Source organism: Liolophura sinensis, chromosome 1 (genome assembly GCF_032854445.1).
Source record: "Liolophura sinensis isolate JHLJ2023 chromosome 1, CUHK_Ljap_v2, whole genome shotgun sequence".
NCBI classification, from domain to species: domain Eukaryota; kingdom Metazoa; phylum Mollusca; class Polyplacophora; order Chitonida; family Chitonidae; genus Liolophura; species Liolophura sinensis.
Window position 1 is genome coordinate 65,370,428 of NC_088295.1, and position 13,435 is coordinate 65,383,862.

At 39.0% G+C, this 13,435-nt stretch overlaps 1 protein-coding gene across 1 annotated transcript; it reads left to right on the top strand.

Annotated features, from left to right (window-relative positions):
- The first annotated feature begins 457 nt into the window (after positions 1-457).
- LOC135463386 (17S U2 SnRNP complex component HTATSF1-like) lies at positions 458-12,718 on the top strand. Its single transcript, XM_064740648.1, is given in 9 exon segments — positions 458-631; positions 3,763-3,931; positions 4,317-4,797; positions 4,982-5,184; positions 7,862-8,031; positions 8,725-8,818; positions 10,413-10,647; positions 11,261-11,479; positions 11,482-12,718. Coding segments are annotated over 8 exon segments (1,746 nt in total). The 5' UTR covers positions 458-631; positions 3,763-3,787; the 3' UTR covers positions 11,682-12,718.
- The last annotated feature ends 717 nt before the right edge of the window (positions 12,719-13,435 follow it).

Below are 13,435 nucleotides of genomic sequence, written 5' to 3' on the forward strand. Positions count from 1 at the left end.
CTATTTACATTTTCTAGTTCTTTTCGGGTTATACCAACATGCATTGGCATATCCGTAAATAGGTTCAGTGTCTGCAACACATGCACCACTGTGCACGGTTAATCTCCTTACGAACGTACTTCTTAAGTGTCGTGATACGTACCGACGTCGTTGTTGATGACTGTAGCTAAACGCTGAAAAATGGCTAATCGTAAGACTAAAGTTTGCCCGTAATCGTAGCGCCCCCTTTCGGTTTTCGGTCGCTTCTTGTTTACCACAGATTTTAAATACAACTAAAATTTAATTGGGAAAGTTAAATTCTGAGGTGCACAGTCCAAGGTTCTAACTTTGGTTATAGTGTATATATAGTTGCAAGATAACTAACGCTTTATGGGATGTTAGTTATTTTATGTGGACAGTTTTATGTTGATTTCTGTGCCCAAGATTTACCCTTTTACTGGAGCACTTTTGCCGTACCTGTAGATTTCTAGAAAACGTGCTTTTCCTCTTGTATCGGATATAATTTCGGATGCTTTAAACATTTGGACCCAATCCACAAATTTTAGAAGAAGTGCTGTAAAACACATCGTTAACAGTGGCAAGACGGTCGTATTCTGCCAAAACAACAGTTACAGCACTGAAGTAACCGACGGTAACTGGGCACGCAATAATCACATAGTAAATATTTTGATTAACCGACGCACAGAACATTGTCTGCCAAATGAGAACTAAATTCACATAATGAAGAAAACATTGCTCTCCTATATAGTTCAGGGAATTCATACTAAAGTTTTCAAAGTTATCCAGGATAGTGATTTGACAAGTAAGGTTGTCTTCGTCATGATGTACCGTACCTGATGAATGGTCACGTCATTTCATTAGACTGTACCAGTATTTTCTTTCCTACTTGCATGTAGTACAACTAATCTTCTGATATTTTCCCTGTAAGTCACTGTATTTAAGTAGTGTACTGTGTAAATGATCCGTCCTTGTCCTTGACAGTCTGTGCTAAGTTGAAATCTTCATGGTTGTGAAAGGAAATTAAAGGCTCAGCATTTTGTTAATATTTATCTAAAATTTTAGCTCTGTAGGACTGTGATTACATATACTATCACAGCCCTGTGTTGTTCCACAAGCTTACCTTGCACACTTATTTACTTCCCCTGCTGGCTTCAGTATGCCACTGCTGGGGACCAAATTATTTGTCTGCCCATAGTCACAGTCATATCAGCCAACAGTTCCAGGTAGGTGTTCCCATGTGTCATCACTAGTAAATCCACACAAGCATGAAACTGTAATGGAAACTGGAAAAATTCCAACTCCAACCACCATGATTGAATGCACTTGTACTTGTTTCATCTTTTTTTCAATTTTGTTTAATTTATTTGAGAAATCTTTTTAATGATAAGTGCTAATGATGCTAATGATAAGTGTGATTACCGGTGAGACTGATCATAAACAATTAGCCCATATGCATGAAAAAGTCAATTTTGTCTAGTAGTACTGGCAGTGATAATTGTATACATGATTCCCCTCACTGTGAGGAGTATGCAATCAAACATGATGTTGAAGTTAGAGTTTATCCAGTTTCCACTATAGTTTTATGCTTGTGTGGATTTACTAGAGATGACACATGGGAACACCTACCTAGAATGGATAGCTGAGGCGACTGTTATTTGGTGCCCAGCAGTGGTATACTGAAGCCAGCAAGGGAAGTACAGAGGTGTACAAGGTAAGCTTATGGAACAAGACAGGGCTGTGATAGTATAGATAATCACCGCGCTACAGAGCTGCTAAAATCTATGACTGCAGGCGTCTCTGGCTGGTTTTCATGGTTCACATTTGCAATACCTGAACATACAGATTTCCTACCTTGATTTGGGGATCTTTTATAAGAGTATAGATTTTTAGTGAAAGATTTTGCAATAAGCAATGATTGCTTTTTTGGCCCATTGCCATTTTTTCATGTCTGAATGTCATGAGATCTTACTCTTGTCAAGGTCTGTGTGCTAATTTTTGCATTAGGTATAAGACTTCACCTATCTGCTGCATACTTTCAATATCAAGTATCATTTTCATTCAATTTCTACATTGTGAAAGGTAATCCCCCCATCAGCAACTTTTGGCAAAGAATTCATTCAAGAAACTGAAAACACTACATGTATTAGTAGAAAGTGTTGAACTACAACTGCCAATTTCCTGGCTGCTTGCTTCAACCTTCATATGCCACTCGTTGTTGTAATTCTGACCACTACTGCTCTAATATGGTGATTGTTGTAGTGCGCAGGCTGAAATGGAACAGTGGCTTATTGCAACAGATTTCCGTTTTGTTTTTGTTGTTGTTGTTTTTAGAGAAGAGTTTGTCTCTATATATATGCCAGACATTAGACTGACAGACAGACAGATTACAATAATTAAAGGAGAACTCCAATGCCTTATTAACAAGTTTCACTTATAAAACCCCATTAAAGTTGGACTGCCTATCTTGTCAGCCCCGGTATTATGTATGGAAAAGCCCTGCAAAGCATTGGCAAATCCATGCATTAGGCCTACCCACTGTGTGCTTTTCCAGAAGCCATCCTAACAGCTGATCTGCAATTTTTGTGTACACTTCCTAATTAGAACCCTGAGACAACAAATATTTTAACAAATAACTGAGTTGTATTAGATACTTGATAAGTGTGTACAGCTTCGCAACTGGGTGATAAGATTACTGATTTATACTCAGATTCGCTGAAGATGATGCACGCAGGCTCCTGTCTGATTTGTCTGACACAAATTGGACAGCCATGGAATGATGGTACTAGTAGTACATGTGGAGAATTTGTCATGGTTTGTGACAAAGTTGCAGTGACGAAAACATTCGATCACTCAGCACCGGTGAAAGTTATGATCGAGAGAATCTTCATGTTAAAAAACAAGCATCACTGAGAAAAAAAATAAGGCTTGAATGGAAATAGGGATGGGTAACTCTTAGAAATGTCAGTTTAAATTTTGTCTGGGTTCCTGTAAACGCCTTCAAGGTGCGGCATGCAAATTGGACATGTGGTGCACGGAAGCGAGGTGTGAACAGACCTGGCTGGTGACTGGCCGCCTGTACTCCTCGTGGTCGTTATAGGCTAGCGGCTCCTACAGTTGTGTCTCAGTCTGCTGTTTTAAACAAGCAAGAACTTGGGCATACAGAGAGTGAAATGCATGACCTTTTTCTTTTTCCTTTGGCTCTATTTTCGGATAAACTGCGACTATGATCAAGTCTCAGTCAAGGGCGTTTTCGATGAGCTGTTGTCCAGATTTTCTCAGTGTGTGTTTTTTTTTAGGCCATGCACCTCACAAGCCATACTTTGGCTGGAAATAGTTTCGAAGTGAGCTGTAAAGGAATAGCGATTGTCTCCTATGGTCTATGCTGTACTCATACAGAAGCCTCACATCGCCGTGACATCACAAAGCCAACAGTGGCTCAGTTGTGTTGGAGTAAATTTTATGATGTCAGATCTCCTAACTCTACCGTTTTTTCTTCCATTTATGACATTTTAAATTGCCAGAATCGATTCAGGGGACTAAACTATCTGTCTGCAGTTTGACAGTGCTGGGGATATGCTTTATCTTTACCTGCACATTTTAAATTGCCAGAATCGATTCAGGGGACTAAACTATGTCTGCAGTTTGACAGTGCTGGGGATATGCTTTATCTTTACCTGCACAGTATAGGTATTTACAGTTCCCATTAAGTGTTTGTAACTTCTGAAGTATCACATCTTATGTCTATTTTGCTTCTGCCAGCAGATTCCAACAGCTGTAAAGTTGAACAATGTCTGAGTTTGAGGATCAGTTAAAACAAGAGGAGTTGGCTAGGTTGAAGGCTGAATCAGGGGAGACAACTCAGACGGAGTACACTGATGCAGATGGCACTGTGTATGAATGGGATGCAGACAAGAAAGCATGGTTCCCCAAGGTATCGATAGCAGTATTAACAAGTGCATGTGCACTTACCCTTATGACATGTATCATAAATATTACAGGTGTCTTAAATAGTTGTGTGACTGTATTTGCTTGAAATTTTATATCTATGTTAAGTTAAGGGTGGGAGGAGGGGAAACATTGTTAAGATCGAGTATCCCTGCAACAGATTGAAAAGCTATGTATATTAACAAATGGATGAGTAAATTTAAAATAAAAAAAATGTTTTAAATTAAATTTTAATTTTCTGCTATTCCATAGTTTAGTTAGACATTTGAGGATGGTTGTTGTTGCTGCACCCTACCTACTGTACATTCCTGCAAGATTTCATCATGAAACATGTTATTAACCTGTGGCAACATGGATTTCTTTGATTGTAGATTGACGCAGATTTTATTGCCAAGTATCAAATGAATTATGGAGTGGATTCAAAACCTGAATGTGGAGATACAGTGAAGAATGCTGAACATGGAGAAACCCAGCCTGAATACAGCAAAGAGGAGTATGAGAAATACTGGGAGAATTACAACAACTACTATTATTACTATCAGCAGGGTGAGCAGAGTGGAGGGCAGGGTGAAAGCAACACTCCTACTGCTCAGGGTGCAACTGGGAACGAGGTGAAATCCTCAGACATGGTCCAAAGCACCAGAGAACAAGGTGGAGGTGATGAAGAAGACAGGAATTCTGATTACTATCATTACTTCTCCCAGTACTACGATGAAAACTACATTCCGAGCCCTGCAGTTAGCCAGGATGCGGACAATAAGGACGGAGGTCAAGGCACATCAGACACAAACCAAGGGAAGAAGAAACAGACAGTTAAGGCTGGTGAGAAGAGAAAACCTCAGTCTGAAACAGGTAAGTGAGTACAAAAGTTACAAGCTTAGTTTTTTGTATCTGTTTTTGTCAGTTATAGACCCATAAAGTTGAGTAATTAGTTATGTCTTAATAAGTTAGAATTTCATAAAGTCAGGTAATCAGTTTAATCAGTACTATTTCAGTTGATGCATGGTAGATGTTCAGATCTTTTCTGTTTACTCAGGGTGGGTGCAGATTGATGATGACAAGAACACTAATGTTTACGTGAGTGGTCTCCCCTTGGATGTGACTGATGACGAGTTCAAGGAGCTCATGTCTAAGTGTGGCCTGATTATGCCAGATCTGGTCACCAAAGAGCCCAAGATAAAACTGTACCGGGACGAAAAGGGAGAGCCTAAAGGAGACGGGCGCTGCTGTTATATCAAAGTGAGTTTTTAAAAGAATCCGGAAATGTAAATACTTGTTCTGTTCTCTGTGTAAGGCTATGATATGTTCTGCCCAGTGTGAGTGCAGACAAGTTTTTCAATCTTCACACCATCTTTAAAAATATGTCTTTGGGGTAACCCAATTTGCCATGCAAAAATCAGGGACTTCTCTAAAGTTTTTGTTAAAACTATATGCAATTTTTAAAAAAATTTTCATCAGCAAGAATAAAAAAACGGTGGAGTTATATCAGGAATATAGATTGTTAATGCTGGAGATAATTGTAAGGGGAGTGAGCATGTGAATAAAATTAAATTACACAGATGTATATGGAAGAAAGACATTACTTAAATTCCTCAATTGTGTCACATACGACAGAGCGATTTTCTTTTGAAGTTACATGTGTAAGAACATTTTGAGTTTAGAGACAAATTGGGTAGATTGGCCAGTTTCAAGACTTCACAGAAAGTATAATTTTTGTCAGTGTAACAAAATAATACCCACAGAATATGCTCGAATAAACATCTTGCAAATATGTGGAGATGTTGAAGAATTACAGTAGTTGAGCATTAATAAATCGAAGATCAACTTAAACAAAATTAGAATTGCTAATTTGAGAAAAGGTATATGGTAATGGTATTAAGCCCCAAAGCATTGTTGAATACTAGTTACTGGCATTCTAGCCTCAGAAAAAAATGAAAATGCATGTAATATACACTTGTACTGTTTATGCAGCTTTATTCATAAATCATTATTAAGATAATTAAAATCCCTGGGCAGTTGAGGGTTGGCCATGAAATCAGCTGAAGTTTTACTCTTGTTGAAGCCTATCAGCTGCTTACAGGTAGCAGTAGCTGGTTTAACTTTACATTTACATTTGAAAAGTGTAATGGCGGGGGCTGGGGGTGGTGGGGGGTAGTACGGGCGCAGTGTGTTGTGAAAAGGCTGTAAGTGAAAGACAGCACCTGACTAATGTTTATGTCCACTGAAAGACTACCTTTCAAAGCAAATGCTAGACCAGCATTTAATATTTTTTGAGAATTTTTTCAACACAACAAAAGGTTGGTGAAACTTCGTCTTTACACATCTTCAGGGCGTGTCCATTATTGACAGCATGGTGACGTCCCATTTACTCTAGCTCTCTAATGTCAAAGTTATGTTCTGTATTATATAGTCAATGCAGTAGCTTAGGGCATATAAAAGTTGTGGACTTCAGCCCAAAAGATAAATAGCTTTCTGGGAAATTGGACATACTGGGAGGATATTTCTTCCACTGCCTGAACTGTTGATACACTAAGCCTGCTATTTCATTTACAGTTTAAGTAGCCTGCAGATACCTGGCCGTGGTATTCCTGGTTCAGGTTGTAACCTCTGGAAGGGTTGGTCTGGTGACTTTGACCCCATTTAAATGTTTACAAGATATAATAGAATTGTTGTACAACTAGATTCATGCTTAATTCTGAAACAAGTGGAAATAAATCAAGATACCAATTAGGTGGATCTAGGCATTCAACTGTCGCTGAATTTTACACTTCAGCTTTGTGGCGGTGACTTCTAACACAAGAGCAGTGCTGACCTAGTTATCGCAGACGTCAGAGAGAGCACCTCGGCTTGAACACAGTGTTTCAATAATTTTCCTGTGTTTTATAAAAGAAAACCCATCCATCCCTTGTATGTGAGATAGAAAAAGGAGCAAAATTTAAATTTTTTAATTCTCATAAAGTTAGAAAAAAAATTATGTCATAAGATGTAATTAATTTTGAGCATTGTCCAGTGAGAGTCTTCTCATCCCCATCAACCTAATGGCATCCCTAATGAATTTTTCACTGACTCAGATTTTTTGTTATTTAGACTGCTGACTAAACAGCAAAATGAACGACAAAAGATGTATTTGTATCATTGGAGCAGAGTGTCAGAGAAGGCCCTCTGTACACTGGGGAAATGAATGCGGTTTGGTCCGAAATGCTATGCTAGACCGTCGTTGAATATTACACAGCTTCTAAATCAACAAATTTTATGTGTGGGGTGGTCAGTAATTGACACAGACCTGTCCTACAACACTGTGTGAAATGACCCCTTGGCTGTATGTAACTAAATCATTGCAAACGATCTCAAAATGATGTCTTGTACAGTAGTTCTGTATTATCATATGTCACTTCATGGTATGAATGTAAAGGCTACGTCACAGCTTAGGACATGCAGATGCCTGCTTCGATTCACACCAGCCATTTGTGCACTCCTGAAATTTGGTCCTACATGTTACTTGGTGAAATCTCATTAAAATGATAGAGCATGTGACTTTTTAGAAAGCTTGAGAATTCTGCTTTCGAGTGAAATGTGTTTTAACCAGGTGCTGTCTTGTCTTTTAATTCTTTACTTCAGTGATGCACATGTAAATTAGTAAAATTCTTGGGCTGTCACCTTAAATGACAGGTCTTTCGTCAATGAGATCATGGGTTTGAACTTAGCTTCCAATGGTTTGTGTTTGGATTATAAGGTGAGGGGGTTTGTTTGGTACATGTTTCTCCTCTGGTCCTGCCCAGTTTCCTAACTGCCATTTTTTAATAATATGGTAACTGAAATACAGTACTTTTAAGTACAGCATATTAAAAACACCCAAGAAGTAAATGATCAGTATTAAGGTGATTGTTTAATATTGTATGTTTTTGGGCCATGACAGGTGGAATCTGTAAACTTGGCACTACAGATTCTTGATGGTTCAAACCTAAGGGGTCACACAGTGCGCGTGGAAAGGGCACAGTTTACCATGAAGGGCAACTTTGACCCCAAAAAGAGACGAAAGAAACTGAATGCAAAAGAAAAGAAGAAACTACTCCAACAGCAACAAAAGTAAGTTCTGAAGTCCTGGTTCTTTGTTCATTGCAGATTTTCCTTTCTATTCAAATCCACACAAATTGTGACTGTGAAACAAGAATGCATTTGATATGGGTTTTTTTTTTTTTTGGAGATGCAGGTAGTAAATATTTTATATGCAAATGGTTAGTTCTAAATTAACAGACCTGTAGTGTTGTGGTGTATAATATAAAAGCAAATCGCTGTGAGTTCAAGTCCCGCTCATGCTGTTTTCCTCTGGCCGTAATTGGGAAGGTCTGCCTGTAACCTGCGGATGGTCGTGGGTTTCCGCCGGGCTCTGCCCGGTTTCCTCCAACAATAATGCTGGCCGGCATCGTATAAGGGAAATATTCTTGAGTATGGCATAAAACACCAATCAAATGAATAAAAAAATAAATAGAAAAGCAAAAAACCAGTATTTCACCAAAAGTTTAGCATTTTTCAAGTGACACGTCTTGCTTGATTCATCCAGATCATATATGGCCACTTAATGTTTTTGTTAGGTTTGATCAATTTCTTATCAGAAAAGCTCTCACCAAAGTATCATTCATATCAAAGCCTTTATGTGCTTATAAAAGTGCACTTTTGCATATGAAACTTTATACGAAATACAGTAAATGTATGTGTTACATGTGTTGTATGTGTTGTATGTATGTGTAAATGTATGAGTTTTTTGTTTCTATTTAACAGGTTGTTGGATTGGAAGCCAGAGATTTCTGACAGTCGCATGAGGTGGGAGAAAACTGTCATCTTAAAACACATGTTTGATCCCAAGGAGTTTGAGGTGAGAACTAAATGCAGCTACAATGTTTAGACACTGTGTTAGTATGCACCATGACATCAAAGTGTCGCGGACTAATACAAACAAACCAAAAGATCTAATCCATATATTAAAGGAAACTTTTTTTTCATGAACTTGAACGCTCTCGATACTGTAAAACTAGATTTCATTTTTATGTATTTCCCAGTGGCCACTACAGAATTCTCAGACCATTTCATGTTCGATCTAATGTGAAGTGGAATTTGAGACAAACCCTGTGGATTATTGTGATCATTGTCATTGCACATGATCATCTCAGTCCGATTCCACAAAGGCATTTCTGACTTAGAGAAAAATTTAAAACTTGTCCACAAGTTGAAATTTGGATGCATTTGTCTGTAGATAACGATGATGAGGTGGACTAAATTTTTCTTTATAAAACTGAAAAAATAAGCTTTAAAATTGTATTAGAAATTCTGACTGAAGGCAGAAATGGCTGTGTGGAATCTATTCCAGTTCAGTCACATGGTCTGTCAGAATGGAGGCCCAAATCCAGCTGACTAGAATTCTTGATTGTCAGAGGTTGACATCCAGTCAGTTATTCACATCTAATTTCCACAGAGGCCACAAAAGTCACAAAATGCTTAGATTTTGATGTAACAAATCATCTTGACTCTTTGCTGTTGACAGGACGACCCATGCTAATTAATGAACTGCGAGAGGATGTGCGAGAGGAATGCACCAAGTATGGAGAGGTCAAAAAGGTCATCCTGTATGATGTGAGTACTGGGTGATAGTGCAGCATGTTGTGAAACATGGGCTATATACACAGTTATATCTTGTACATCTCTGTAATGCTAAGGTCATCCTGTATGCTGTGAGTACTGGGTGATAGTGCAGCATGTTGTGAAACATGGGTTATATACACAGTTATATCTTGTACATCTCTGTAATGCTAAGCACCCTTCACAGTCACTAAGCTTATGGTTGACGCATTAACCTATTTATAAACAGCCACTTTTGTGGCTTGAATGGCTGTTTTTGTTGTCGATTATACTTTCGTATTCAGTTATCCTGAGTTGAACTTTTAAATACAAGTACTGAAGACATTTGTAACCATGTTTTGTGAAACTGGTATCTCTCTGCTTTTTATGTATAGAAGAGTTGTGTCCCTTTAGTTGTAGCATGTGACATGTAGAGCATTTTTTTAAAATAACAAACTCAATTTCAGGAAGCATCACAGGACATTTTCAGTATGTTTGTCTGGTGATCCTTTTTTTTTGCCCTTATCCATGATAAAAATAGCAAAATATGCTTACTTTTAAAAGTATGACGTTTTAGATCATAAGGGTGACCTTGTTTTAGATCATAAGGGTGACCTTGTTTTAGATCATAAGGGTGACCGTGTTTTAGACCATAAGGGTGACCTTGTTTTAGATCATAAGGATGACCCTTGTTTTAGATCATAAGGGTGACCTTGTTTTAGATCATAAGGGTGACCTTGTTTTAGACCATAAGGGTGACCTTGTTTTAGACCAAAAGGGTGACCTTGTTTTAGATCATAAGGATGACCTTGTTTTAGATCATAAGGGTGATCATAAGGGTGACATTGTTTTAGATCATAAGGATGACCTCTGTTTTAGATCATAAGGGTGACCTTGTTTTAGATCATAAGGAAGACCTTGTTTTAGATCATAAGGGTGACCTTGTTTTAGACCATAAGGGTGACCTTGTTTTAGATCATAAGGGTGACCTTGTTTTAGATCGTAAGGATGATCTTGTTTTAGATCATAAGGGTGATAAGGGTGACATTGTTTTAGATCATAAGGATGACCTTGTTTTAGATCATAAGGGTGACCTTGTTTTAGATCATAAGGGTGACCTTGTTTGATATAATAAGGAAGACCTTGTTTTAGATCATAGGGTGACCTTGTTTTAGATCATAAGGGTGACCTTGTTTTAGATCATAAGGAAGACCTTGTTTTAGATCATAAGGGTGACCTTGTTTTAGATCATAAGGGTGACCTTGTTTTAGATCATAAGGTCATCCTTATAGACAACATTTAAACATTTGCAGCAGCCCTGATTGACTCAATTGTTAAAGCATTGTTCTCATTGCTGCTTTGGACCCTGAACTGTAAGGTATTTTTGTTCTTATTGATACTACCAAAGACCATTAAAGATGGTACTTGTTGCTGCCTTGTTTTGGGCTCAGCACTGAGAGGTTAGAGCATGGGAATAGTACTGGAGTCTGGTTGGCCTATTGTCCGTATACTGTGACTTGATGGGGTGTCATGTCTCGTGTCTTTGGCAGCACTTTGGCAGCATGGACTCTCCCTGCCACAGAGGACACTTCATATGTACCCACAGCTACTGAGTCCTCCTTGTTATATGACTAAAAATTGTTAAGTATGAGGTAAAACCCCAATCATACATACATGCTTTTGCTCTTATCTCCCTTTGCAGCGTCATCCAGAGGGGTCATGGCTGTGAATTTCAAAGAGTTTGAGCCAGCTGATCAGTGTGTCCTGGCTTTGAACGGACGATGGTTTGCCAAGAAGAGGATAAGTGCTGAACGTGGGACGGCAAAAACAAAGTACGAGATAGAGGAGTCAACAGCAGAGCGCGAGGAAAGGTTGAAAAAATGGTCCGATTTTCTGGAAGCCGAAGAGAAGAAGGAAAAATCCTCAAACCAACTGTGACTGCAAGTGCTGGAGCATCAAGCTCTGAAAAAGCTGCACTGGCTGAGTCAAGTGCATCAAGTGTTAATGCCAGTGCTTCTGGCAGTAGTGCCAGGGACGGTGCTCCAGACATGGACACTGATAGGACATCTGACGGTAGTGGTAATGCTCAGTCTGAGTCTGCTGCTGCAGGAGAGGCACTCTGACCCAGAGGCACTCTCTACACCCCAGAGAATACTGTGACTTCAGAGGCAATCTCTAATGCCAGAGCACTGACATCAGAGATGCTTTGACCCCTTAGGCACTCTGACAACATAGTCTCTCTAGCTCTGACTGGATAATGTGTCATGGCTCTGGAGGGTGTGTTATAAGCGATCTTTTTGTTCAGGAGCGCCTGTGATGTGATGAGGAACTAGATTTGTATGTACATGTATGCAATTTGGATTCTCATGTTCATGTGCATAAAATTTCCATTCACCCAATTGTTGTAAAATTGGGTGTAAAACTACCTGGGTTAGTCACACTTGGATAAGGCCTTGGTGAGCAATGATCCACAATCTGTCAAAGTATACTGTATGTCATTTTGAAAAGTTTGAAAATCTATAATGAATTACTTGATGTAGAACTTAAAGACACAAACAGAGAAGCCAGACATGAAGTCTATGTCAGATGAAGGAATAATGATGACTGTCCAGGAAAGTAGTTTGATTTATTTGCTTGGGACTTTTTCAACCAAGTAAAATGTATTTGCCACATTTGATTCTGTTGTGGCATTTTCTGACATTCTTTCAGAAGGGATGTCAGATTCAGTTTTTACCACTTGGCATTCACTGCTGTGAATTTCAGTTAATTCATTAATGTTCATGTTAGGCTAATAGTGCTTTCACTGAATGCACCCTGAAATGTACTACATGTGTTTCAAACTAGAAAGAAAGAAAGAAAAAAAATAGGCACGGCATTAGTCTTTATTGAGTTTGTGTTTGGATATAGCAAGAAAAGTCATGTTTTGTTGGTTACCATACCCCTAGACTATTTACTGCAGTGTCTTCACAGACTGAGGAGAGGCTGACTGGAGAAGTTGTAACGTGATGCAAGATACATGTATAAGGTGAAGTTAGTTGTGTGAGAGTTGCATACTACTGAAAACCTTAAGTCGGGTTGGTACTGCATATTTACTTAATACAGTATGTTTATATTGTTGTATTGTTATGCGAGCTGTTAAAAATAGTTCCTGATCTCAGTTTATGAGTGGTAACAGTATAAGGGCCCATGCAGCTATAGTAAGTGATCCTTGTAGTAGAAGGACATTGTGAAATAGTTTTTTTTTTGATTGGTGTTTTACGCTGTGCTCAAGAATATTTCACTTATATGACGGCGGCCAACATTATGTGGGTGGAAACCGAGCAGAGCCCGGGAGAAACCCACGACCATCCGCAGGTTGCTGAGGGATCTTCCCACGTACGGCCCGAGAGGAAGCCAGCTTGAGCTGGACTTGAACTCACAGCAACCGCATTGGTGAGAGACTCCTGGGTCATTACGCTGCTGTTAAACAGTTCAACAGTTAACCACCTCATTTATCAACAGCCCATTGATGCTCACAATCGTTATTGTGGTTATGGAAGGTTCATGTGCTCTGCCTGGACCTGGCCTCAGTCAACTGGTAATCAACCCAAATGTTAAACACCTGATATATCAACAGCCCATTGATGCTCACAATCGTTATTGTGGTTATGGAAGGTTCATGTGCTCTGCCTGCACCTGGCCTCAGTCAACTGGTAATCAACCCAAATGTTAAACACCTGATATATCAACAGCCCATTGATGCTCACAATCGTTATTGTGGTTATGGAAGGTTCATGTGCTCTGCCTGGACCTGGCCTCAGTCAACTGGTAATCAACCCAAATGTTAAACACCTGATATATCAACAGCCCATTGATGCTCACAATCGTTATTGTGGTT